This window comes from Miniopterus schreibersii (assembly GCF_964146895.1).
Source record: "Miniopterus schreibersii genome assembly, chromosome: 2".
Taxonomy (NCBI): Eukaryota; Metazoa; Chordata; class Mammalia; order Chiroptera; family Miniopteridae; genus Miniopterus; species Miniopterus schreibersii.
In genome coordinates this window covers 22,769,020-22,793,664 of record NC_138102.1, presented here as the reverse complement: position 1 = coordinate 22,793,664, position 24,645 = coordinate 22,769,020, and the positions used below count along the sequence as shown (strand labels likewise).

Sequence of the window (24,645 nt, the reverse complement as noted above, 5' to 3'; positions counted from 1 at the left end):
TCAGGTAACGGCTTGGGGAGGGTTGGGGGTGGGGGTGGGAAATCTCTTTTTCATGCTTGCATACCCCCTGCGTGTCTCATTTACACAAATCCCCAGGTAATTAGAAAGATAAAAATGTAATTAGTTCATTGTTCGCCTCTCCTTGGGGAGTGGATTTCTGCAAATTGGAGACTTTCCTAACTGTCTCTGGGACTGCCTGAAGTTCCTCGAACTCCCTCCCACTTAAAGGGCAGTTCTTGGGGGGGGGGGGGGAGGAGAGAAATCCCAGAGAGGCAACACAAGGAAACAAGCAAACCCCCCAGCACAGTGTCCTGACTTTTATAGGAGTAAATTCAACCCTGAATTCTTTGGAAGCAGAGACTTAAAGATGTGGAGATAGTCTGAGATGGGGAGCCATACCCAGGTGTGTTTAGCTCAGGGGCTAAGTCTGGAGGGCTTTTTGAGGAGGGGGCTTCCGGTGGGGGTGTTTCTTGTCATGTAACATTCAGGAAGGCTGCTTGCTGACTTCGCATATCTTTATGTGATGCCAAAAAGAGATGTCCACTGAAGGGCGTGTTCCCGCAGAGTGAGGGTAGGGGTGGGTTTGGGCAAAGGGGCACCCTGAACTTTGAACGCATTTACTTATTCTAGGGAGGGAGAAGATCAGTCCAATGTGATTGATGTTGGGTGGCATGGGTCCCGGCTGGTGGGAATCCGGGCACCTCTTGCTGTCCACTTCCTGGGTGTCTGCACAGGGTTAACCTTTGGGAAGTGCAGCTCTTTGAGAGCAAGAGCTGAGCAATTACCTAGGGCAAACAAAGCACTTTGTGTTCCGCGGTGTGGAGCCACCCCCTGCGGCCCACAGCATTTTCCTTCTCCCCTTCCTCGCTGGCTGGCCGGCCACTGGGGGATTAGCCCAACCCAGCCTAGTCCTGCCCTGGGAGGCCCTGGCCAGCTCTGCTTGGGCTGAGTCCACTTGTCTTTCTGGGTCAGTTAGTTGGTGGACAAGCAGACCTTTGGGGGAACACCTTCTGAGGAGAAGATGGGAGGACTGGCTGGGGTGCCTACTTAGGAAGGGAAAAGAATCCTCCCAGTTGAACCCCCAAAAGTCTGGGGTGTCTTCTTGAAGCCTTTCACCCCTTGGTTGCTGCTCCACTGGTGTGCTTCCTCCTGTCTGGGCTGTTGTACCTCCCTCTTCTCTTCTTCCTCCATCCCAGGAGTGCCCAGTAGTCACCCTCCCAAGACCAGCTGCTGAACAGAGAGAAAGGCTGTGAGAGGACCAGTCAGGTGTGGGACCAGGGAACTGGTTGTCCCCCCTCAGCATTTTTGGTGAGAGGCTCTGCCTTGAGAGGGCATCTGTTCCTCCCCAGGCCTGCAGCCACTCAGTGGGAAGGAGCCCCACATGATTTCCTCTGTGGCCAAATGGCCACTGACTGTCAGCTGAGCATGGAGGTGGGAGGGCTGTGTGCATGTGCATTGGTGCAGGTTGAGATGACTGCACTACTGGTTCTTATAACCTGATGGCTGGTGGCTGGTACTTTTGGATGACAATAAGTACACATGTCCTATTTTTATTCTTTTATTCTTGAAAATTAAAACTGAGTTTTCAAAGCAGCATCAGATCTCTGTATGATTTGGCTGATTTCTGTTTACATACTTTGGGGTATTGGGCTGCCCTTTGTGGCCATGTGTTATTAAAATAAACTCAGTTATGAGAAATGAGGCAAAAGACAACGCCCCCCTCCCCCCCAAAAAAAGGCCATGGCCCAAACTGCATCAAGCATCTGTTATGGGAGAGGCAATGGTTCTTTTCCTAGGAAAGTTATTTCTAAGTCTTGACTTACATTAGACCTCTACATTATGATAAGTTGTTTTCCTTCCTGCAAGGTTTTATTGATTGAAGTTGTATGAACAAGCACATACTTTTAGTTTAGTTTAGTTGTTGTTTAGGCATGTTGTGCATTAAATCAGCCTGGCTGTTCTAGTCACAGGTCACAGAGGCCACAGTGCCCTCATTATGCCCAACAGCCTTCCATGGAGTCCCTTCTCCGTGTATCCAGGAGCTGACCAGGGAAGACCTGCTGTGTGTGTGTGTGTGTGTGTGTGTGTGTGTGTGTAAGAGAGAGAGAGAGAGAGAGAGAGAGCGTTGTGTGAGAGAGGGGGTAGAGAATGTGCTGTGTGTGTGTGTGTGTGTGTGTGCATTGATTTTTAAAAATTTACTTAATCCTGATCCCACTGTTGGGCTTTCTCTTCTACTCCCCTTTAAATATTAATAAAACACAAAAACGTTTTAGTTTTTGGTCCCTTTGCTTAAACATTTTAAATACACTTTAAAACAGCGGTTTCATTCTACCTCTCAGACAGATGCCTGGGTGGATTTTTCCTGCTGAGGCAGCCTGTGGGGCCCCAAGGACAGTCAGAAGGGGCACAGATTAATATTGCATTACACATTCCTCCTGTCTGGATCGAGCTGCTGCTGCTCCATAGCCGGCTATAAGGAAAGTAAGATGGGGGGAAGCCACATTGAGAACACACAGAGCTCACCTCAAGGAACTCCTGCTGCCCTGAGAGGCACTGAAGGCCAAAGGTCATTGATGGTACCAAGGGAAATGCCCCTGTGGGGTACAGAGCCCTTGGCTGGGATCGGGAACCCAGTGTCTAGATAAAATGATGTGAGTGTGAGGAGCAGATGGAGACCTGGCGTTTATATTCTGATGGCCCTGCCCTTCTACTTGTTTGGTCAGGATTATATTCATAGAACCTTGCAGTGTGTTAGCTTCCATTAAAAAAAACCAAAAAACCTGAACAAGGAAAACCCCAAAGCACAGGTGATGCTCCCACTATAAGTTACATGGTCCTGCCCATATTGCAGGACTTCCTTTCCCTGTTTTTCTCCCCATGGAAGCAAGAACCATATGTAAAACTCTGGGTAAGTTTTTCCCTTTGTTAGAAACACTACCAATCTCAAATTTGCTTTTGGGTGAAAAGCAAATTTCCAACATCTGGGCCAAAAGACAGTCACACAGTCTTCCGCTTGGAGCGTGGCTGTGGTTCTTGCTGCATTGAGAATCTGGATGGTGTTTGGCCCTGGATGTAGAGTAAAGGCTGGAGAGGAATCTGTCAACAAAGACTAAGACATGTGGTCTCTGATGGGCCATGTAGGGACCCTGCTTGGAAGTGGAGGGGGGTGGCCAGCTCTGGGCCGCTGTGTCCTGGGGGCAGCATGGGCCTGGGAGGGCTGTGCAGCGCCCTGCTTTTCCTTCATCTTGGGAGGCCTTGCCCATTTCACTGAGCCACAGGGGAGCTCCCTGAGGAGGAGATGCTATCCCAGGAGCCATGGAGAGGGAAGGGGGGAGGAGGGGGGTGGTGTCAAGAGCCTTATGTTTGAGCAGAGGTCGCTCAGCCACCATCCTTCCTTGAGGTGACTTTCCTGTCCTCCTTGGCTCCAGCCTGGCTCGGCCTCTAGTGCTGTGCCAAGGATGGAGTGCCCCTTAGAGCATGCTGATGCTTTCCCAGATCACGGATAAAACTCCAAGTCATTTGGAAGATGCTTATGGTGATGGTGGTGGTGATGAGAAGCCACTGCATCTTTCTGGGGATTACACTGTACCTCTTTCTCCCTGCCCTTCCACAGAGACATTTTATTTCCCTGGGATCCCTCCAGCATCAGTAGCATTTTGACTTGGAGGAGGCTTCTAGCCCCGTCCTCAGATGCCTTTTCCCCTTGGAACTTAGCCACCTACCAGTGGCCCTGATGTCGGCCACACACACATCTCCTCTTCAAAGCACTTCACAGTGTCATGAAAATGCCTCCAGAGGGTCTCTCCCATCCAGCTCTGTCCTCCCATTTGGCAGCTCCTGCTAGTGATAGCCCTTTTTGAGAGGTGTTCAGGGCCTGGGGTTAGAGTTTGTGAGTCTGGCTGAGGTTTTTTTTCCTTCTTGGCTCCTAGAGAGCCGGTCAGGTTGATCTGCTGTCTTGTTGGGAGCTTGAGAACGGGAAGGGGGCAGGAATCAGATGGGGGATATTCAAAGGAAAGGGGAGGAAGAACAGGAAACCGACAACTGGAATAGATGTGTTTGGTTTATAAGTCAGCTTTCCCCAGAGGCCCGCCATAGCCCATCAAGCCACAAGCCATAGGAGTCGCCCCCACCCAGCCCCAGGTGTTGATGCTGTAAGTATCTGTGCTATATTCAACAGCTCTAGCCCCCAGATTTTCAAGAAACCATATGTCCGCTTAATAGCATTAGGTCCTGGGCCTTGGGAGCCCTCTCTTTGATTGTTGGGTTGCCCTTCAGAAATTCCAGAAGGCCTTTAATTACTTTCATTATGGTTGTGGGCTGATCTCTTTCCCAGGGACGGCTCCTCTCTGCACCCCCTAACCCACAACTCACAGCTTCTTTTCCTTCTCCTCTCCCTTCCCAGGCACAACCGTGTGTCCTCCATGTGACAACGAGTTGAAATCTGAAGCCATAATCGAACATCTCTGTGCGAGCGAGTTTGGTAAGAAAGCGCCCCGGTTCCTCCTGGCCCGTGTCCCTGCTGAACAGAGCCTGTCGATGCATCTTCTTCTGGCTTTATATTCTCTACCTCCAGCCTCCCCTGTGGCTGCTTTTCTCAGGCAGATGTGGGAACGGGGTGGGGAACTGGCCGGTTTTAATTAAAGTCAAACTTTGCCTTTGTCCTTCTGTGTGGGAGGTCACTGGACAGGTTTTTGGTGACCTTCTCTAGGAGGGAGGTAGACTTGGGGACAGGTGGACAGGAACTGGGGGAAAACACCACTCCTTGGACACTCCCCGGAGGTACACCGTGCAGCTTGGGCTGGCCTTCTCTCCGCACTGGCTCTTTCGCCATCCACCCCTAGGTGTCAGCACCACTCTACCCAGGATCTGAAATGGCCCATGGTTGGGTGCCTTCCCCGGAGGGGAGAGTCCAACATGAGGGCATTCAGAGGAGGGGCAGAGAAAACTGACATCCTCACAATATTGGGATTTCTCTCCCTTTTCCCCCAAATCACTCTGGGTTAAAAGGGAATTTCAAATCAGCATTTATAGCCCCAGGAGAAGGGCTAGATATGGCCTGGGGGGCCGATCTCAGGTGGCCTTTCAGGGATGGTCCCTGGTGGTCTGCCTCTTAGACCTGTGCACCAGACACCCTGGGATTCTCTCCTTTGGGAGAAGTAAATGTTCACCGCACCCATTCGAGGGGCCGACTCCCTCATGCCTGCGTCTCTTTCATATGGATGCTTAGAATGGTTCGAGCCAGGCCTGCTTTGCTGAAGGGCAGGTTCAGCCTGGTTCTGAATAGGGCGTTTCTCATGGTGCCTGCGTTGCGTCCCTGAGGCTGGATTTTGTACAGAATTCTTATCAAGGTAACACGAGTCTTTATGCCCTTTCAGAGCTACTACTCCGTGTTTTCATTAACCAAATATCATAAAGTACCCGAAGGGGCCTTGTACCGGCAGAGTGCCATGTCTGAATGAGCTGCACACGTATGTGCATGAACACGTGAGTTACAGGAAGTTTACATATGACAGACATGCTCTCAGGGTGTTTGCCATTGTGACCGAAGACAAGTTGGAGAAATCAGATCCTTTGGCATGGAGAGCTTCTTGAGGAGGGAGGCATTTTGTGTGCATTATCTCTATACTAGGTGTCTCTACAGACCTCCTTCGTCCTTGGGGGGGATAGCAGGACCTCAAAGAGGATTTGGTTTACTCTGCATTTTGCTGCTTGTGTTTGTCACACGCTTTTCTTTGTTATTTTATTTTATTTTACATATTTTTTTTTTATATTTTATTTTATTTTAAATAGATCTTTATTGATTTCAGAGAGAGGAAAGGAGAGGGAGAGAGAGAGATAGAAGCACCAATGATGAGAGTCATTGATCAAGCCCGCAACTCGGGCATGTGCCCTGACCGGGAATCGAACCCCGATCGCCTGGATCCTAGGTCGACGCTCAACCGCTGAGCAATGCCCAGCCGGGCTCTTTGTTGATTATTTTAAATGAACTCAAATAAAATTGTGGAGAGCTCTGATTACCCTTCCATCTGACTGGAGTGACATTTGCTTCTCAATGGTCACACTCTTGTTTCACCAGGGGGTGTTGAATACCAGCCTAGCCTGGTGGGTCTCCTGCCGTAAAGCCCGTGGGTGCACAGCCCCACACTGCCTTAGCAACAAGCTTTACTTCCACACATGGGGTTGGGATTCCTTCCTGAAGACACCTTTGAGTATGGAGAAAAAAGACATAAATAAAATCTCAGAAATCCTGATGAGAAGACTTTGGCTGCATGGCTGGGCAGGAAGAATCTGCTCAGGTATGGCCGTGTTCCTGAGGGATTCTTAGGAGGGGTGACTAAGGGGCCACTCTTGTAGATGTCATTGTTCCTCTTCAGATATTGTAAGTCACCACACTTATCTTCAGAAATTGGCCCTCTGACATTTCATCGAATCCAGGGAATCATATTAAACTCTGAAAGGTAATATATTAGCAGATGTACTAGCTGCTCATATGACCTCTGTCAGGCTCGGCTCCTGAGGGAAATGTGATGGCAAACCCTGGAACTGAGTGTGTGGAGGTGACTGGCAGGGGATGTCTTCCTGTTACGGAGCTCAGATCCAATGCATCTGGTTATTTACTGATTCATGTATCTATTCATTCAGTGTTTCTTGAGTGCAAAGCCTTGTGCTAGATGCCATATCCAGAAATACTTACCTGGAATAAATTAAAATTTAATTAAAAAAATTTAAAATCCTGATCAAACACTAATCACTGATTTCCTAGAAACTGGAGTCACATTTTATAATTCACCAGCTGAAGAGGGGGCTGTGGGAACTCAGGGCCAAAGTTAATGCCAAGGAGCTGTGAGAAGCGGGTCCATGCTTATGCTCAGATTGTTGTCTGGGACATAACAGCCTGAACTTGTCATCAGGTCCCCTCTAATCTCTCTCAGTTACCCACCAAAATTCTGGTAGCTGGGGGCTTTGTGGCAGCTAGTTAAACTGGAGGCCTTCCCTAGACATGAGCTGAAGAGGCAAGCCTTGGGAAAGAATTTGAATGTGGAAGGTTGACCTTCTGGTGTAAGGTAAGGGTCTAAAGGGTGCTCAATAACTCCCCTGGGGATGGACATATTTCCCCCACTATAGTAGGTACCTACTGAGTCAGCCAGCACCTGCTCATGCCTTCCAGAAGGGAGGGCTATATCTTATTTTAATAACCAGTCAGGTCTTGGTGTATCGGAGTGATTAGCTTTTTGGGACTGTGTTCTTTTAGCTCTGAGATTATTTTATTCTTGGGTTCGTGGAAATTTTGACTTTTTCCTGGACCCTGCAGATCGTCTTATCAAGTTCACTTATTTCATAAATAAGGAATCGCACTTTCCCAACTGGAGTTCCTTTATCTTTCCTCATGCCGCCTTCCTCATTTACGAGAAGACAAACAGCCACTGGACTTGGCCATAGAGGCATTTATCTCTCCAGTACGGGTATGGTAAATGCTGTGCTGCTTTCATCTGGATGCAGGAGAGACTTTCAGTGTTTTGTTTGTAATGTTCTTCTAAGACAATAAATAGGGTCCCCCCTCCTCCTCTGTCCCTCTCTGCAGGGGCTGAGCCTAGCTCTGTCCTTCTCAGCACCCTGGAGAATGCAGCCTTGTGGGAAACTTGTTTCTTCTCTGAGTTCATTTCAAGTAAGTGAGGCAGTCAGCTTACACTGATGGGATTGAGTTAGGAAACAAAGACATTCAGCAATGCAAGCTGACACACAACAGAAAAGAAAAAGAACGTTTTGCTCCCTGCTTTAGGGATCAAACATTGGAGTAAGTGGCCCTGACACCCTGGCTGGAATGGGAAGACTCTCTGTGAGCTCCAGGAACAAGGGGTGCATTCCTTCGGGGTCAGCACGCACACTTGCCCTCCTGCCAACTCATCCTCAGACTCCTGCGTGGCCACCCTGTTACCTCCTCCTTGGGCAGTGCATTTGTAACTCTGCCTGGTCTGCTTGGCCACCAGTCTCAACACCCCTGTACTGGACCCCCTCAGTTCAGAACACATTGTTTTCCCCCAACAGGGAAAAGCATCAGTAGAAACACCTGTGTTCTGAAGCTCAGGAATGCAGCTGGATCAGCCTGGATCAAGTACCAGATGTGGCAGAGCCAAAAGTTAGGTGGTGCAGAGCCTCCGAATTCAACATGGCAGCCAGCCTGCCTGCTGTGCTTAACTCAGGAAGCACCCATCTGCTTTTTGTCCTTTCTGGTTTTCCTGCTATGTGACAACAGGGTGCTGCTTTCTTCTCTTACACAGGCCAATGCAATATTTGCAAGCTGGCACACTAATGATCCTGCTGTTAACCACCCAGTGCCCATAGCCGTCTTCAGGTCAGCTTGTCCTAAGGATGTGAGGATCTGATTTATAATTGCTGTGAGGCTAGGACCGCACCTCTGGCCACTCTCTCAAGCTTCTCTAGTATCTGCAAACACCCATGAGTTTTTCTGGTAGAACTGTGCATGATGATGTATTTCTAAGATCAGAGCTTTCTCTTGTGCTGGTTTCTCCAGTTTTTTGAGCTTGAGAGTTCAATTGACAACTTCTTTAGCCCGGTATTTTCTCACTGTGGAAAAAGATTTCTTTGCCCCCAGAAATTTTCCTTGCCTTCTGGAAGGATTTTCTTTCCATTTATGTGTTTCCTCATAAAGAGTAAAACCATACTTTGCAACATAAAAATGAGTCAAATAGGAAAGCAAAAAAATAAAAATAAAAAAAATAAATCGGCTCTCATGGGTAGTGTTTGGGAATATTTCCTAGAAGAAATAGTTTTGGAGGTTCCTGCACCTTCGCTAATTTGTTCTCACTCCTTTTTCAAGGTGTCTTGGCTGTGCTGCTGTTTGGAGGCACACTGTTTCACTCTGAAGGGTTGTTTGATCTCTTGCAAAGAGTAGGTTCAGCCTTTCCAAACTAAGCCCCGAGTTTCCTCCCACAGAGGAAGAAAACTGGCAGCCAGCACAGTAATTGCAACATCTGTAAGCTGCTTGAGAGCAGGGGCTATATCTTGTACCATATTTCACCTAATGTAAGATGCCCATTAATTGTGAGATGCACTATTCATTTGGTACCACTGATAAAGAAAACATACTTTGTATTCAAATGTAATGCTAATCTGTGTCTTAGAATGAACGAAACAAGGTCTGCTTGTACTTACAGCCTCTGGCACAGGGTCCTGGACATGGAGGCATAAAATAAATATTTGTCAGATGAGAATATGAATGACATGGGATGGCAGGGATTTGGAAATTGGACTTCCTTATTTATAAAGGGAAAAGGCTCCTTTCCAGGTGAATATGTTCCACTTGTTTATTAAGTCCAAGGAAAATTACATGCCCTGTTTTGAGTGACTGAGTATATATGTAAAAGAAAAAAAAAAAAAGCCCTAACATTCAGAAATCTAGTTCAGTCAAAGTAGAATTAAATAGACATGGGAGAAGGGTAACAGTTGTCGCTGACAATCTCCAAAATACATATTCCACCCACCGCTCTGTAAATACTAGGAAGGAGCTGTGGCATCTCATGTGAGGGGAAAGGTGGTATTGGCACTTTAAGTGCACCGGATATGTAATTCTCAGCTCATAGCCTGAGACCAGTCTAGTCTTCCCATGCACTGGGCTGGGCTGGACGGTGCACAGACCTATCTGAACCAGGAGCCTTCCAAGCCTTCGAGTTGGCCGGGTGAGTTGTGATGTCATTCCTGGCTCACCCGCAGTCTCAGATAGAGTTCCTGAATAGATGCCAAACCTGGGGCCCTGGCCAGACGAATCAGGTCTTGAGCAGTTTGGATTGAGGTCATATCGGGAGCACTTTGCACTCGGAAGTCACGTCCAGGAACTGAGGAAAAGCTGGAGAAAGAGCTGTAGTTCCCCTCTGGTGATTGTGGTACATCCTATCTCCATCTCTAATTTCTTCTTGGCTCTACCTGTGGCAAGAAGACACTTAGATAAAACATATTTCACCGAGCACTTCTGTTTAGCATCTCTCAGATGTGAAAGCACATTTAAGTGTGAGAGAATACACAGAAACCCAGGATCGGTGGGTGGGCACGGCATTCTCTGGAACCGAGTTCACTCCTCCCTCTATCACCGTATGAATGCTCTGCAGCACTGGGCAAGTTTTGTAACCTCTCCAGCCTCAGTTCCCTCTGTGAAATGACAGCTGATGGCCAGGTATAAGTTTTGATGAGGAGCAGATGAGCTGGTGTGTAAGGAACCTCACCCTGGGCCCAGCCCAGGCTAGACTCACTAAACATTCATTTTGGTGCTCTTTGCAGGGACGGCAGTAGCCCAGCCACCTGTCCCGGGCAGACGAGCCCTCCCTTTGTGACTCTCACCAAACAAGTGAGAGGTGCATCTCAGGAACTCCTGCTCTGGCTTATTTATTGAAATCTTTCCTGAACTGAATTCTGGTTTCAGCACTTCCCCCTCCTTGTGCCAACCTGGAATGGTAGCTCTTCTTTGTCCTAGGACATGTCTAGGTGTGGGCATGGTAGGTTCAGGATTGGCTGACACATGACTTCCCCTTTTTTGTGGTGAACTGGTTCTGACCAGGATATTCCTTGGGATGGTCAGTTGCCCAGCGGTGTGGCTTGGGGATCCTTTGATGTACCCTCAAACCTGCGATTCTATCATTCTCTGGTTATGAGTAGTCCTGCCCTCATCTTTAAAAAAAATTTATTGTGGTAAAATGTACATAGTATAAAATTTACCATCTTTACCATATTTAAGTATACAGTTTAGTGGCATTGCATATGTTCCCTTTGCTGTCCGTCCACCTTTGGGCATTTTTCATCTTGCCAAAGTGAAACTCTGTGCCTAAACCCTAACTCCCCATTCTCCCCGCACCCCAGAAATCACCCTTCTACTTTCTCTATGACTTTCACTATTCTAGGTACTGCATATAAGTGGAATCCTGCAGTATTTGTCCTTTTGTGTCTGGCTTATTTCACTTAACAAATGTCCTCTTTATCATCTGATGTGTATATAAACTATCATGGAGAAGGGGAGCAAGGAGGATCTGCCCTCAAGTTCACCCCTGCTCTCTGAAGCTTTTCTGGGAGTGGTTGGAGGAAGAGGGGGTAAAGGATGAGATTGGATAAGGGGGCTGCTCTGTAGCCCTCACAAATGGCCCATTTCTTTGAGTGTTGTCTTGCTCATCTGTACCCCTTTGTCATTCTAAAGATGCAGGGCATGGTGGGACCTCAAGATCAGCCAGTCCAGGGTTCTCATGCTAAAGACTGAGGAAAATAAGGCTCAGATAGAGGAGTTAGTCACTTGGTTGCCCAAGGCCACTCCACCTGGCATCCCTTCCAGGTTTTGTTCCCATCAGCACCTACCTGGGTAGCCAGTCCAGATTCCATACCCTTCCTCCTTCATGTTCTCTCATGCCCATCACATTTCCATCCTGCCAGGAATGGTAGAGGAGGCGCCCTGTGAAGGGGGCACAGGGTGCTCCTTCACTACATTCAGAGTTTGTGGGATATAAGTGGACTAATGTCTGTGCCTAACATAGAAAGAACTCAGCGATGGTTGATTTCTTTTTTTGTGGAGAAAAGCAGGCAGTACAGTAGAGTAGAAAGAACAGGCTTGGATTAAACCCCAACCCGATAAGCTGAGCAACCACGAGGAAGTTTCTAAACCTCCCTGAGCCTGTCTCCTCACTTGCAAAATGTGGATGGCGATTCCTGTGTTAACTGGGAATTGCTGAATAAACCAAGTGTGTCCCGTTCCTGGAATACGGCCGGTGGCTGCTTCATCCGTAATAATGACCTCTTCTTATTCAAAAGGATTGTTCCAGTCTGGCGGCATGGCTCAGTTGTTGAGTGTCAACCCATGATCCAGGAGGTCATGGTTCGATTCTCGGTCAGGGCACATGCCTGGGTTTCGGGCTAGACCCCCAGTAGGGGGCGTGCAGGAGACAGTTGATCAATGACTCTCTCATCATTGATGTTTCCATCTCTCTCTCCCTCTCCCTGAAATCAATAATATATATATACACACACACACACACACACACACACACACACCTATATATGTATGTGTGTGTATATATATGTGTGTGTGTATGATTATTTCAGGATGGAAATTAGCCTAGGTAGGAAAATCCTAGCACTAATGAAATCGCCTGGTTTGGCAAAAAAAATTTAGGAAATAGAATGGAATGTCCCAATTAATTCTCTGGTTAACAGAGGATTAAGCTGAAGAAGCCTTTTTAAAAGCCCATTTGGAAAAACTTTGAAAGCTTTATGCAACTTCAAGGTGCTGTAGTTAAAAAACCAAACCAAACCAAAGCAGACAAAAAACCAGCCTACTAGCAGTTTTAGTAGGATGCCACCCTTATGTCACTGTAAAACCGGATGTCATTAGACAATCAAAACTGCAGAATACAGGAAGCTTGGGCTGAGTATAGACCAATTCTAGGACATGCCCACCCAAGTTTTTTCTTTTGTGTTTTTGTGTGTTACTTAAAAATCTTATTCCTAATATGAGCTTTTCAACTTCTAATATATTGGGGTCTATTTAAGAGAGATTTTAGACCTTGTGTGTTGTACTTCCCTCTGCCCGCCCCTTTTTCTCAAGCAGCATTTCCAGGGCAATTTTTAATTTCTTTTCCAAAAACTGCCTTGTGATGTTTGATAAGTACTCCCTTTAACCAAAAACAGGCTATGTTGAGAAGCATCTGAACATTTAAATATTGGTAAATTTTGTCCAATTTTGCAGAAATGAGCCAGAAGCTCCAATCTGTAACTTTTTTTTTTTTAAAAAAAGAGTACAAATGGCCAAAGAAATGTCAGTCCCTTGCCCTGCCTCAGCCTGCTTAGAGCAGCCAATTAAACATGCATTAGCTTTGGAAGGCTTCTCAAAGGCCTATAGATTGCACTTGAAATCTTTGTTTAGTCTTTCAGGAACACTGTCACATGGATGATTTATCAAAGAAAGTTGTTTATCTGGCAGTAAAATAAACTCTGGGCCTGTTCAGGCTAAGATTTCCCGTGAATTTCTACCAAGGTAAACACTGGTAACTGGCAGGTTGCAAATTCCGTGTGAAAGCCAGACACATACAATAAATATTTGAGCTACAGCTTTGCTGTGTAAGAGGACTGGCCTGTCACTAATGCTGTCACTCTCACTGTGCCTGGGAGGACCTGGCACTGCAGCCCGGCCCCCTGGGCCACTAGGAGCGAGAACTGGCAGGGCCTGTGTGTGCAGGAGCTGCCCCTGCTGTGTGGGCCTCCCTGTGCTTGAGTGCCACTTAGTGCTGGCACTGGGGACTTCCTGGATCCAAGGGGACAAGCCTCAGGATGGCTTCCCTCAGCATCACACACACAACCTGTGATGAGTTATGAGGGAAGTGAACCAGAAGCGGGCAGCTTAGGTTTCTTTGAAAATAGACATTTGTTGAACCAAATTGGCAGGGGACTGGGGCGTGTTGAATGATTTGGGAGCTGCGGCCAGGGCACCGTGGGAAGGGGGGGGATCACTGAATTCTGCTAAGCTGGAATTACAGTGGCAGAAGCCCTGGGGTGCTTCCCCGGGGTTCCTGGCTTTGCTCATTGGTGGTCGTGAGCGATCCATTTGGGAGTAAAGAGGGCCTGTCTGAGTAATGAGTGAAGGAACAAATGAAAGGTGATGCTGGAGAAGAGAGGAAATAAGCCTTCTCCATCTTTGAAAGGAAGATGTGGCTGTCATCGTTCATAGTGGCTTCTCAGGGAGGGGCCTCTGAGTTACAAACCACTTGTTCTCAGTCCCAGAGGCTAGAGCTTCCAGACCACCACCGCCTGGGTCAGGACTGAGTTTAACAGCGTCTGTGGGTACCTTCCATAACTTAGGCACCACCCTGGTCCCTGTCATCCCAACCACCTTGTTGGGTGGTGGTGGGGGAGACCCTGGAGAAGAGGTGACATTTGTGTCTGTTTGATGAGGGCTTTTCGAGTTGGGCTCATGAGCAGGGCACCTGTGCTCAGGTTTGAGTCCTGAGAGTGAACCGCCTTTCCATGTTGGGTGTGTGAGGCCAGGCCGTTCTGGCAGCTTTAGGGACTGATGTGCAGGTAACAGATGCTTACTGGCTTGCAGGTATTTAGGGGAATAAAGGAGTACTTTTCTGCCGGGCAGGCATGAGGGGAAATCATTTACAAATTCTGAAAGGATGTCTGTGAGTTGTACAGAGATGCCCACATGGTCCTTTGGCAGCCGGGAGGAATTAGGAAGCAGCTTCCCTGAACTGTGTTCTGGCTCTTTCTGGCAGGATTATGAGCAGGATTTTGCCTGCCTTATTTTCTCTTGCCCTTCCATCAGCATTTTCCCAGGACACTTCCATAGTTCCTCAGATGTGTTCCCTTCTCTGTGTGAGCCCTTTGAAACTTAGTTCACCCAGGTGTGTTTCCCACAACGGATCCATTCAGCTTCTGGAAATGGCTCTTTGGCTGCAGGTAATCCCTAACTCTGTATCTGGTAGGAGAGCTAAAAAATCTCAGAAACAGCTGTAACCTGGGAGAGTGCCCTCAAGCTGCACTCCACATGGGGCAGCGATGCCAGCTGCTGCACACGGGCCATGGATGCTGGTATTTGTGTCTGTGGCAGAGGTGGCCTGTCTTCCAGGCTTTCTGTGGTCTCAGCTCCGCACTGAGGACGCGGCTCCTGTCCTTCAGAAATTTAAGAATCTGGTAGATGAGGCTGGCCTTTACAGTGCTTGTTTGACTCTGTTCCCGGTGATTTCAGTGCATAGTCCCTACTCTCAGGCCTGAAGGAGGAAGGGTTTCTTAAGGGGTGGGGGCTGGAGACAAAGAGGCAAATTACCTAGAGGAGAGGAGTATCCTAACTCGGGCTTTAGGATAATGGAGAGAGTAAAGAAAGGCATTCCTGGTGTCAGGAGACGAGATCTAGAAAAGGGAAGGGAGTAGTGAAGACTCAAAACAAATAGGAATTCTTAAAGTGACAAAACTTAAAGCAGGTAAACAAACGCAGGTAAAGAATGTCATTTGTCCTTTCTGGATGCTAACTTTGCATCCCGTGTAAGGGCTGGCCCTGGCCCAAAGCGTGGGGTCTCAGGCTGAATGAGGTGTGAAGAAGAGTTGGTCCTGACTCGCCACTGCCTGTGGACCCCGCTGGAGGGTGGCGGGGCCCAGTGACACTGGGCCCACTTCCCATGAATGAGCAGCAGTTGGAATGAGCAGGTGTGTTACAGTGGTTACCCATTCAGTATGGCATGGGCCCAAGACAGAGACACCACCCAGCGGGGCAGGGCTGTAGGAGGGAAGGAGGGAGGTCAGTCAGTAAGAACTGTGGTCTGACATAGGTCAGTGGAACAGAGTAGAGAGCCCAGATATAAAACCACATGTATATGGGCAGATCATTTTCTACAAAGGAGCCAGAAACACACAATGGAATAAAGATAGTCTCTTCAATAAATGGTGCTGGGAAAACAGGAAAGCCACATGTAAAAGAATGAAACTGGATTACAGTTTGTCCTCATGTACAAAAATTAACTCAAAATAGATCAAAGTCCTAAATGTGAGATCTGAAACAATAGTTACTCAGAAGAAAACATAGGTACCAAACTTATGGGCCTTGGTTGTAGAGAACATTTTATGAACTTGACCCCAAAGGCAAGGGAAGTAAAGACAAAAATAAGTGAATGGGACTATATCAAACTAAAAAGCTTCTGCACAGCAAAAGAAACTGACAGCAAAACCAAGAGACAGCCAACCAGATGGGAGATGATATTTGTAGACAGTGGCTCTGACAAGGGTTTAGTTTCCAAAATATATAAAGAACTCATAAAACTCAACACCAGACAAGCAAACAACCCAATCAAAAAGTGGGCAGAGGACCTGAAACAGACAACTCTCCCAAGAAGACGTACGAACAGCCAATAGATATATGAAAAATGTTCTACCTCACTAGCAGTTAGGGAAATGCAAATCAAAACTACAATGAGATACCACCTCACACCTGCTAGAGTGACTATGATCAACAAGACAGGCAATAACAAGTGTTGGGGAGGTTGTGGAGAAAAGGGAACCCTCATTCACTGTTGGTGGGAATGTAGACTGGTACTACCACTATGGAAAACAGTCTGGTGGTTCCTCAAAAAGTTAAGAATAGAGCTTCTGCATGACCCAGCAGTCCCTCTCCTGGGTATATATATATATCCACAAAACTAAAAAAAATGTATTTGCAAGGATATATGCACCCTATATTCATTGCAGCATTATTCACAGTGGCCAAGACATGGACACAACCAAAATGCCCTGCTATAGAGGACTGGATAAAGAAGGTGTGGTGCATGCACACAGTGGAATACTACTCAGCCATAAGGAAGGATGAGAGACTGCCATTCATAACAACACGGATGGACCTTGAGAATGTTATGCTAGGTGAGAGAAGTCAGTCAGAAAAAGTTAAGAACCATATGATTTCACTCATATGTGGGATATAAAATTGAAACTTGTGGACACAAACAGCAGTGTGGCGGTTGCCAGAGGGAAGGGGGTGGGGAGATGGAGGGTAAAGAGGGACTTAATATATGGTGACAGGAGTAGATATGATTTTGGGCGGTGGGCACACAGCAATATACAGATCTTGTAACATAGAAATCCACACTTGAAACCTATATGTTCATATTAACCATTGTCACCCCAATAAATTTAATAAAGTATTATAAAAAATAAAATAAAAAGAAGAGTTGTGGTATGCTCTGGGCAAGGTGCTGGGAAGTGGAAGGGTGAGCCTGGGCCGATGGGGGCAGCTTCTAAACTGCACGGAACCTACAGCCCCTTCCACCCACAGGGAGCAGGACTAACTGGAGAGCCACAGCCTTTGTTCTGAGGTTCAGAGGCGCAAGGCGCCAAATGTCAGCCAGCACCCAGCCTCTCGGGTTACAGCTTCTTCACTCTAAACATGTATTCATTTAAAAACAGGTGTACGATATGTGGGCGTCTGTGTGTGCACACAGGCATTTTCTTTTGAAAAGCTAACCACAGGAGGTGCGCATTCTTGCACAGATTTAATTCCGCAGACGATTGTTGGGCTTCTACTGAGTACATGGGCCTGCGTTACTTTATACTGCATATGCTGACTTTGCGATCAACACCCAGAGAACTGTCAGTTGAGCAAATGGAGAGTTTGCGTCATTCCTCCCCAGGATCTAGGAAGAGGGGTCTAAGCGTCCCCATAGTCAAAGCCAAAGAGAGCACCTACTTCCTCCCTCTAGGTGGTGCTCTGAATCCTGAGTTGAGCCCTTGGCAAGGAAGGTAAGACCTTAGTTGGCCGGAAGATAGGTCTCACCTGTGCACATAAGTTCCGACGGGGAGATTTTTAGTAGGTCCAATTCTACCCTGTTGCATGTTGCCTTTTTCATTGGATTCTGAGTGAGCCCTGCACAGAGCCACCTTGTTGAGGTGAGAGCACCCGCTTTATCATGCTTCCATCTGACTGAATGAGTTTGGGAGGTGGGGCTGAAGGTGTATCTGTGGGTGAGCTCATGGGAGGAGCAGGACACCTCCCCCTCCCCATTGCTGGGGCCAGCATGAGGCCAAAGCTTCATTTGTCAAGGGCTTCCCCAAGGTGCTTCTCTCCTGCCTCACGGGCTCTGGTACCCTGCCCTTCTGTGTTATTCAGCATGGCGTTTCCTGCCCTAGAGAAAGAAGTGCCTTGCTGAACTGATCTCATGTTAGTGTTAGAGACAGAATAAATGCCAGTGGAGTTGAATTGAGGATGTATCATATCAGGCTCAGCCCTGGTACGTGCACATAAAAATGGTATGTGGGACGAATGGGATGTGGTGCCTGCCCTCACCATCTAGAGGGGACATAGAGCAAAAAACATAAATATAATTCAATGCCATCAAATGCTGGAATTCCAGTAATAGGTAAGAATGGGGAGCCATGGGAGCACAGAGGAGGGAACAGTTCTTCCTAGGGAGGGGCCAGGGAAAGCTCCAGGGAGGAGATAACTTGTACTGCTTTCCAAGGAATTGGTAGGAGTTTGCCAGGCCAAGAAGACGGGCATAGGAAAAATATCTAGGTTGAGGGCCTAGGAGAGATGGAGACATGGAGGCATGACATTGTACATTGGGGCACGGAGAATCTTTTTGTGGTCAGCTCATAAGGTCTGTATGCCCAGTATCTAGAAATGGGACTGACCAAGTTGGCAGAAGTCAGCTCATGGTGGTCTTAAATGCCATGCTGGCAATGGAGCTCTCGTCTTGGTAATGGAGAAGTATCAGAAGCCTGTTTGAAAATGTAACTTACATCTCTAAAGAAGACCTTGGGTGGGGAGCAGGGGGAGAAGGAGACGGACACCTGGAAGAGCAGGCACGCATTCATCCCCACGATGAAGCACTAATGGAACTTCAGGCATCAGGGGCTGGGATGTTTGGGGCAGGAGAGATGTCTGGGTTAGGGTGAGGACTGGGGAGAGAGGCCCTCAAGTCACCTCCCTTAAGTAAGGGCTCCGGGCAGTGCTTGGCTAGCCCTGGACCAGCTCTGGCCACCCACTTGAAGGAGCTCCTGAAGCCTGTCTGATGAGGTCAGCACGTGGCCTGGGCAGCCAGGGCAGGGGGCCATCTGCTGCGGTCAGGGCCCTGGGAAACCTTTGTTCTGGGTGTGTGGAGCAGGAGCCAGAGCTTGTAATCAACTCAGAGTTGGGTCACCGCAGAGCTGGTCATTACCAAGAGCAGTCGTCATTAGGGGCTGTCATAAACTGCCCTGACTTTTCTCTCCAGACCTTGTTAGTGGCCCAGGCAGGCAGTAAGCACAGTGCTTCTGGAGCCAGCCCTGTAATCGCTGGACTGGTCAGGGCCTGAGGGGCTGGATCAGCTCAGGTGTCTGGGGTTTTTTGGAGGAGAGAGCCAAGAGAGGCTGTGGCTATAGTACAGGACAGGGGGAGAGGCCTCAGCTGGGGTGCATGTGTGACTTGTGTGTGTTTATGTCTGTGTGTGTATGGGTAGGTTCTGAGCTGTGGGTGTACACATATGTGTGTAGCCGTGTGGTACAGTGGGCCATGTGCATGTGCACACACATGTGATTATCTATCTGTGTGCTCAGCATATCTGCCTGGCAAGCACAAGCATGGCAGACAGCTGCTTGCACAATTAATGGGAACACGCCTCTTACCGCTGCCCTGGCCTCTCAGGTGCTTAGTCTCTCCTGGTGAGGTCAGAGGCTTCGTTCTTCCTCCATCGCTTCGGAGGGGCCTTCTGAACGTGGTCTTGATTCCCCCGGGATCAGGAAGGCTCTAGAGAAGCCCATAAAGATCTCTCTGCAGCTCGTCTTTATGCAGACCCATCTTGTAAGTCTGGGGAACACTTCCTACAGCCTTGGTGTTTTGTTTATTACTCCAGATACCAACTTGGCCTATTTTGTTTAGGTTTTAGAGTTTGCAGCAAGTCCATTTAGAACTGCTGGTTCTCTGGGCAGGAGGCACTTCCTTAGCAGATTCCAGTGGTTAGTGGGAATTGTCATAAAGGGCATGCTGTAATCCCAGGGATTTACCAAGTAGGGCAGAAAGAACATGCGTGGCCCCAGTAGTCACACCAACCTGAGGTCAAGGCCTGGTTCGACCACCTCCTGTGTCAGCTCTGGCAAGCCACTTAACCGCTCCGTGACTCAGTTTACCACCTGTCACAAAACAAAAATAAAAACTTCTGTGCAAGGAGATGTGATGTGATGGACAATGACACAAATTCCGGAGTCCTGGGGTCTGATTTCAGGACTGTCCTGGGGTCTGATTTCAGGACAGTTTTGTGACTTGGGCCAATGTGTTCAAGCCTCTGAGCCTGTTGCCTTAAGCAAATTGAAGGGGTCACCCTAGGTGAACTCTAAGGCTCCTTCCAGCCCTGAAATTATACAGTTTTATTCTGCAAAATCTCTGCGATGTGGTTTCTTGATAGAATATCTTTGTGGGCACCTCCCTGCTCCCCAGAAGTGTTCACTCCGGAACACTTGGCACCCATCAAAGGCACCTGTGGAGGAGAAGCTGGTGTCTCAGAGTGTGCAGCAGAGGACAAGTAAGTTGGATACCCTCCCTGAAGAGTCGAGGTGGAGGTGGAGTTGGGGTTGTATTGTTATATTGTAGGTGAGCATCCCCGGGCAGTGCCTGTGGGCGCTAGGCATCCTGTCCTCAGCTCTTTGGACTGGGTCCACATTTGGGCTCCCTCTCCTGACCTTGTCCCGAGGTTCTTGCTCTCCCCTGTGTTAACCCAGAAACCCAGGGATGGAGGGCATAGGACCCTCTTCGCCTGCATGGAGAGCACACAGCCTCATGGGAAAGCAGTTTGGAAGCGTGGAGCACATGATTTCTAAGGAGCACTATCTAAATTTCACAATCAAGTTTTAATTCCAGCTCCACAATTTACCAACCGTGAGAATTAGGCCAAGTTTAGTTCTCTACACTCAGTTTTCTCACCAGCAAATAGGGATACTTATGCATACTTCTTGGAGCTGGTATGTAGACCCATGAGATGCTAAGTGTCCTGGAAAGCATGAAGTGCAAATTCTCATCTAAGTTACCCCCTGGCAGCCAATTACAGGTGCCATCTTCAGCTTCACTTGGCATCCCCAGAAAGGCTTCCTGTTGAGCAGAGGCTGTCACCATGCCCAGCATGGCCATTTTCCCCCTAAAGCATTTATAGCATAAACACACACTTGGCTTTCTTTAAAAAGGACAAATAAAGGGTGAGTGCATTTTTACAGTCACAACAAATCTGAACCAGGGTAGTGACAATGATGCTTCTTTCGGAGGAGCTTGTAGTTTTAGAGGTTATTAAAATATAGGCCAATCTAACTCCTAAGCATCTCGGGGCTCACAGGGAGCACATATTACCAGAAGACTGAGGTCCAAAACCATGGGGTGGGAGAGGAACATGGAAAATCGAGGCCTGCATCTTGTGCCTACCTGGCCCCCAAAGGGGCCAATGGCCATTGCAGGTCCTGGTGCAGGCATGTCGCATCTGGGAGTGATCTGGTGCTTCCACTGGCACTCTGTACTGTTCCTCTACACTGATACCATGTGTAGAATGAGTGTTCAGCCTCCTTTTGGCCCATGATGGCAGGTATTTTGTGTACAAGAGCTGTGAGGTGTCAGACACTGAGCTGCCAAGCACCGTTCCTAGATGTACGTGTTGCACAGTAGGTTGGATGTTTCCCACTTTCTAAGGGGCCTGGTGATTCTCCCATGTCGTCCCTCCGATGGATAAGCCTGTGTGTCTAAAGAAATCTGCCTCTCAGGACTACAAGTGTTGAGGGGGACAGTAGTCAAGAGAGTTGACACTGTCTAGTCCAGCAAAGGGAAGACTTGTTCTGTGTGGCTCTGGTAGAACCTGGCTTGGTGAAGAAATAAAACCTTGATCAACAAGGTAGTAGGGTCCCCACCACAGGAGCTGTTCAAAGGCTAGATGATCTCTTGCCTGTGATACCTGAATGGCTTGTATTTGGGAAGAATTCAGAAGGCATGACCCTATCTATGGTCCTTTCCAACCCTGCAGATTCCATGATTCAGTGATTTATGGAGCACTTGCTATTTGCTTTCCACCCGGAAGGTGACTGTGTTGGTGGATGAACCTTCTTTCCCATGGGAATATCAGGTTATTTTCCTGAGGAAGGTGGGGTAATAAATCAGGGTCCCCAGGTCACTAGATCACCCAGCAACATGGAATGCCACCTCTGAAATGTGTTTCTATTCAGTTCCAACCTCTCCTGTAGACCCACTCAGCCAGGAGAGGGCCGGTTCCTAGGTGCGCAAAAGCAGAATCTCGAATTCATTCCTAATTGTGTGTCTTCGTGATGAAGACCAGATGGCTTGGAGCATCCTGGTGGTTATGACTCTTGGGGAATGGTCCTCCAGTTGCCAGAGAGGAGATCCCACAGATATGGAATGAAGTGCAGGCCCCAGGCCGGGCCTCCCTCTTCTCCTCTCCCCCTGTCCTGCCCTTTCCTTCATACAAGCAAGACCATCTGGTCTACCCCCCACTCCCTGGTATCAGTTTTCTTGGTGACTTTTAAAAAAAATCCCTTTTTGCCTTCACAGTTGTATAACTGTGTGTGATGGGGGAGGGCAGCGAGAATGCCGAGCATGGGGCTGCCCCTTCACTGGCAAAGGAGAAGAATCAATAGATTGTGTTGCTGATTTTTCTGCCTGACTGACAGCTCTTTGCCTGCAGCCGTCTTTTCTTACAGGCTTAATGTGTCTCCTGGCAGGTTTCCTTGTTTGAATGATTACTCCAGTGGAGAACAGTCAAGCCTAGCAAAGAGCTGGGCACTTGCCTTTTCTTCTGCGCATCGTTCTGTCCAGGTCCCCCTGTCCTGCTGCTCTCTGGGAGTCGATTGGTGAGCTGAATCTGGTCTGGGCCAGCGAAAAACTCTGACTCCTGCCTCGCTCTCTGGGTTCCTGAGAAAGAGAACCCCAGGCTGGAGTTGAGAAGCTGTCTGTGTGCTTCCCATGGAGTCCTCAGCATGGGGGTCCCTGGGGGGCCCACACCCCGGGAAACTCCGGCACAGGACACAACAGAGAGCTCCTTCTGAAGTGGCCGGGGGGGATCACTGGCATCCCCCAGGTCCGATTGCCTGGTGGTGTGAGGTCCAGGAGCCCATTTCTGGGGCTGCTCTCTAATGAGTAAGCTGACAGGAGCACATCCTTCTGTGTTAGTCTCTCTCCAAAATGCTCGTCAGAGGAAGATAGGTTGGGGACTCACCTGCACAGGCCCCAGGATTGCTCAGTAAGAGTTTCCTGAATTGGAGGGGATTGAGAGTGGGGCTAAAGCCTGTTGTTTTATCTGATGGGTGGTCCTGGGCCAGTGCAAAGGGCCGGGCAGCACTTCCCAGGTTCTCCCTGAAGGGGGTGGGACCCCCCAGCTTTTCCCTTTCACCACAGCCACATTTCTTGCAGGAGGCGACTTATATGATAGTGAGCTGGGGCTGTACTCCAGCCTGGATGCAGCTCAGTTTTCTCGTTGTTGGCATTTTGTTCTGGCATTGGAATAGGGAGAGGGCGGCTGTGTGAGCACATGGGGCTGGAGCCTGGGAGGCTGGGGGATCAACTCGGAGTGTGTATGTGGGAAGGACAGACACAAGAGGGACTCGTGCTTGGGGAACGAGGGGGAACAGGATGGCCACAGGGACTTGGATTCCAGGCTTTAGCTCCTGATCAGTGCTGACAGCTGAGACTGTGGTCCTCATTTCCTCTGTTTTCTGATCTCTGAAACGAGACTTTGGCTAGATGGCCTCTTAAAGCCCATTCCACTCTAAGACTCTGTGCTTCTGTGTCCTAAGTTATCGATCTTCAAACATACATGCCATGAAACAGAACTTTTCTTCAAAGAAAATTTTACCCTGAATTCCATTATAGAAAAGCCGTCAACACGGGCCGCTGGGTTGGAAGAGGAGGGGACCTGGAGTGGGTTGGCCTGGGCACATCAGATACTCTTTTAAGTAACTGGGTATGTGACCTCAGGGAAGAAGGGCTGGGTTAGCCGATGACACACACCCTATACTTTCATCCTGAATGGAACATTGGGGCCTTTACCAAATGTCCCCTGACCTGGCTGCCTGTGGGTCCAGAGGATACCATTTCTATCCAAACCGAGGACCTGCTAGCCAGGTAGCCTGCCTTTGTTGGCTTCGCTGCCCACTCAAGACTTGGTGGTAGTCACTGCAGAAGACTGTGCTTGGGCTGGGGCTCCCAGTGCTCAGAGACGCACAGGAGTGCCCTGGGGCAGGAGCCCTACACAGGGGTACCTGGTCCTGATGTGGCACAGCCTGCAGTGAGACAGCTCTTGAGCATCTTTCCAAAGCACATTTTCTCCCCAGTGTGGCTGGTGCACACAGTAGCCACTGTGCTGTACCCAGAGCCACGATTCCTTCCTTCCTTTGGGTCCTGCTTCTGAGTCTGGACTAATGAGCCAGACTTTCATTCCTCCTGGGTGTCTCCAGTGGCTTCACGCCCTCTCAGTGATGTGACTCTCGAAAGTTCCTGTAGGCGTATGTGTGGATCCCACTCACTGCAAATCGTAGTGTTCTATTTTTTCCAGAGAGTTCCTCCGCTCTCATGCTAACAGGTGATCATGATGGTGTTGGAGGCAGGTGGGTGCTGTCACCAGTTGTGCTGTGGCCCCACTAGGACACCTGTGTCCAGAGCAGTCAGTCTGAGCAAAGGAACAAATGCTAATCAACTCTATATTATTTGAACTAATCAATAGATAAAAGAAAATTGGAGGAATGAATTTCTTTTTCTTTCTAGAAAAATAGTGTTGATCTGGGAGGTTTTTACAAGCTCAGCTGCTGATTTTGGTTTGACCTTCTGATACCTACATTGGATCGTTTTAAGTAAAGCTTGAGAACAGCTGAAAAAGCCACCTGGTGCCTGTTGGTTGTCTTCCCAAGGACAGTTTCACTCGGTTTCCTGTCCACCAGCAGGTCTGTCTGACATGGGGGACTTGACATATTTCCAGGAGAAAGGCCTACAGATCATTCCATTCACATTTCACAGGGAGAACCCACAGACTTTTAAGAGGGGACAAGAGGAGATATAGGTGATTGCCACCCACTAGTCTCTCTAATTCTAACTTGTGTCCAGGTAGCATACTTTTTGTGAGAGCAAAGAAAAGAAGCAAAAGATGTGGCTGTGTCCTG

General features: G+C 48.4%; 1 protein-coding gene across 1 annotated transcript in view; it reads left to right on the top strand.

Moving 5' to 3' along the window:
• Positions 1-24,645, top strand: part of SFRP1 (secreted frizzled related protein 1) — a 41,054-nt gene that overhangs the window by 1,277 nt on the left and 15,132 nt on the right. The window contains exon 2 of the mRNA XM_081128806.1: positions 4,403-4,480. Coding sequence (XP_080984932.1) covers positions 4,403-4,480 — 78 coding nt within the window. The remainder of the gene's footprint in view (positions 1-4,402; positions 4,481-24,645) is intronic.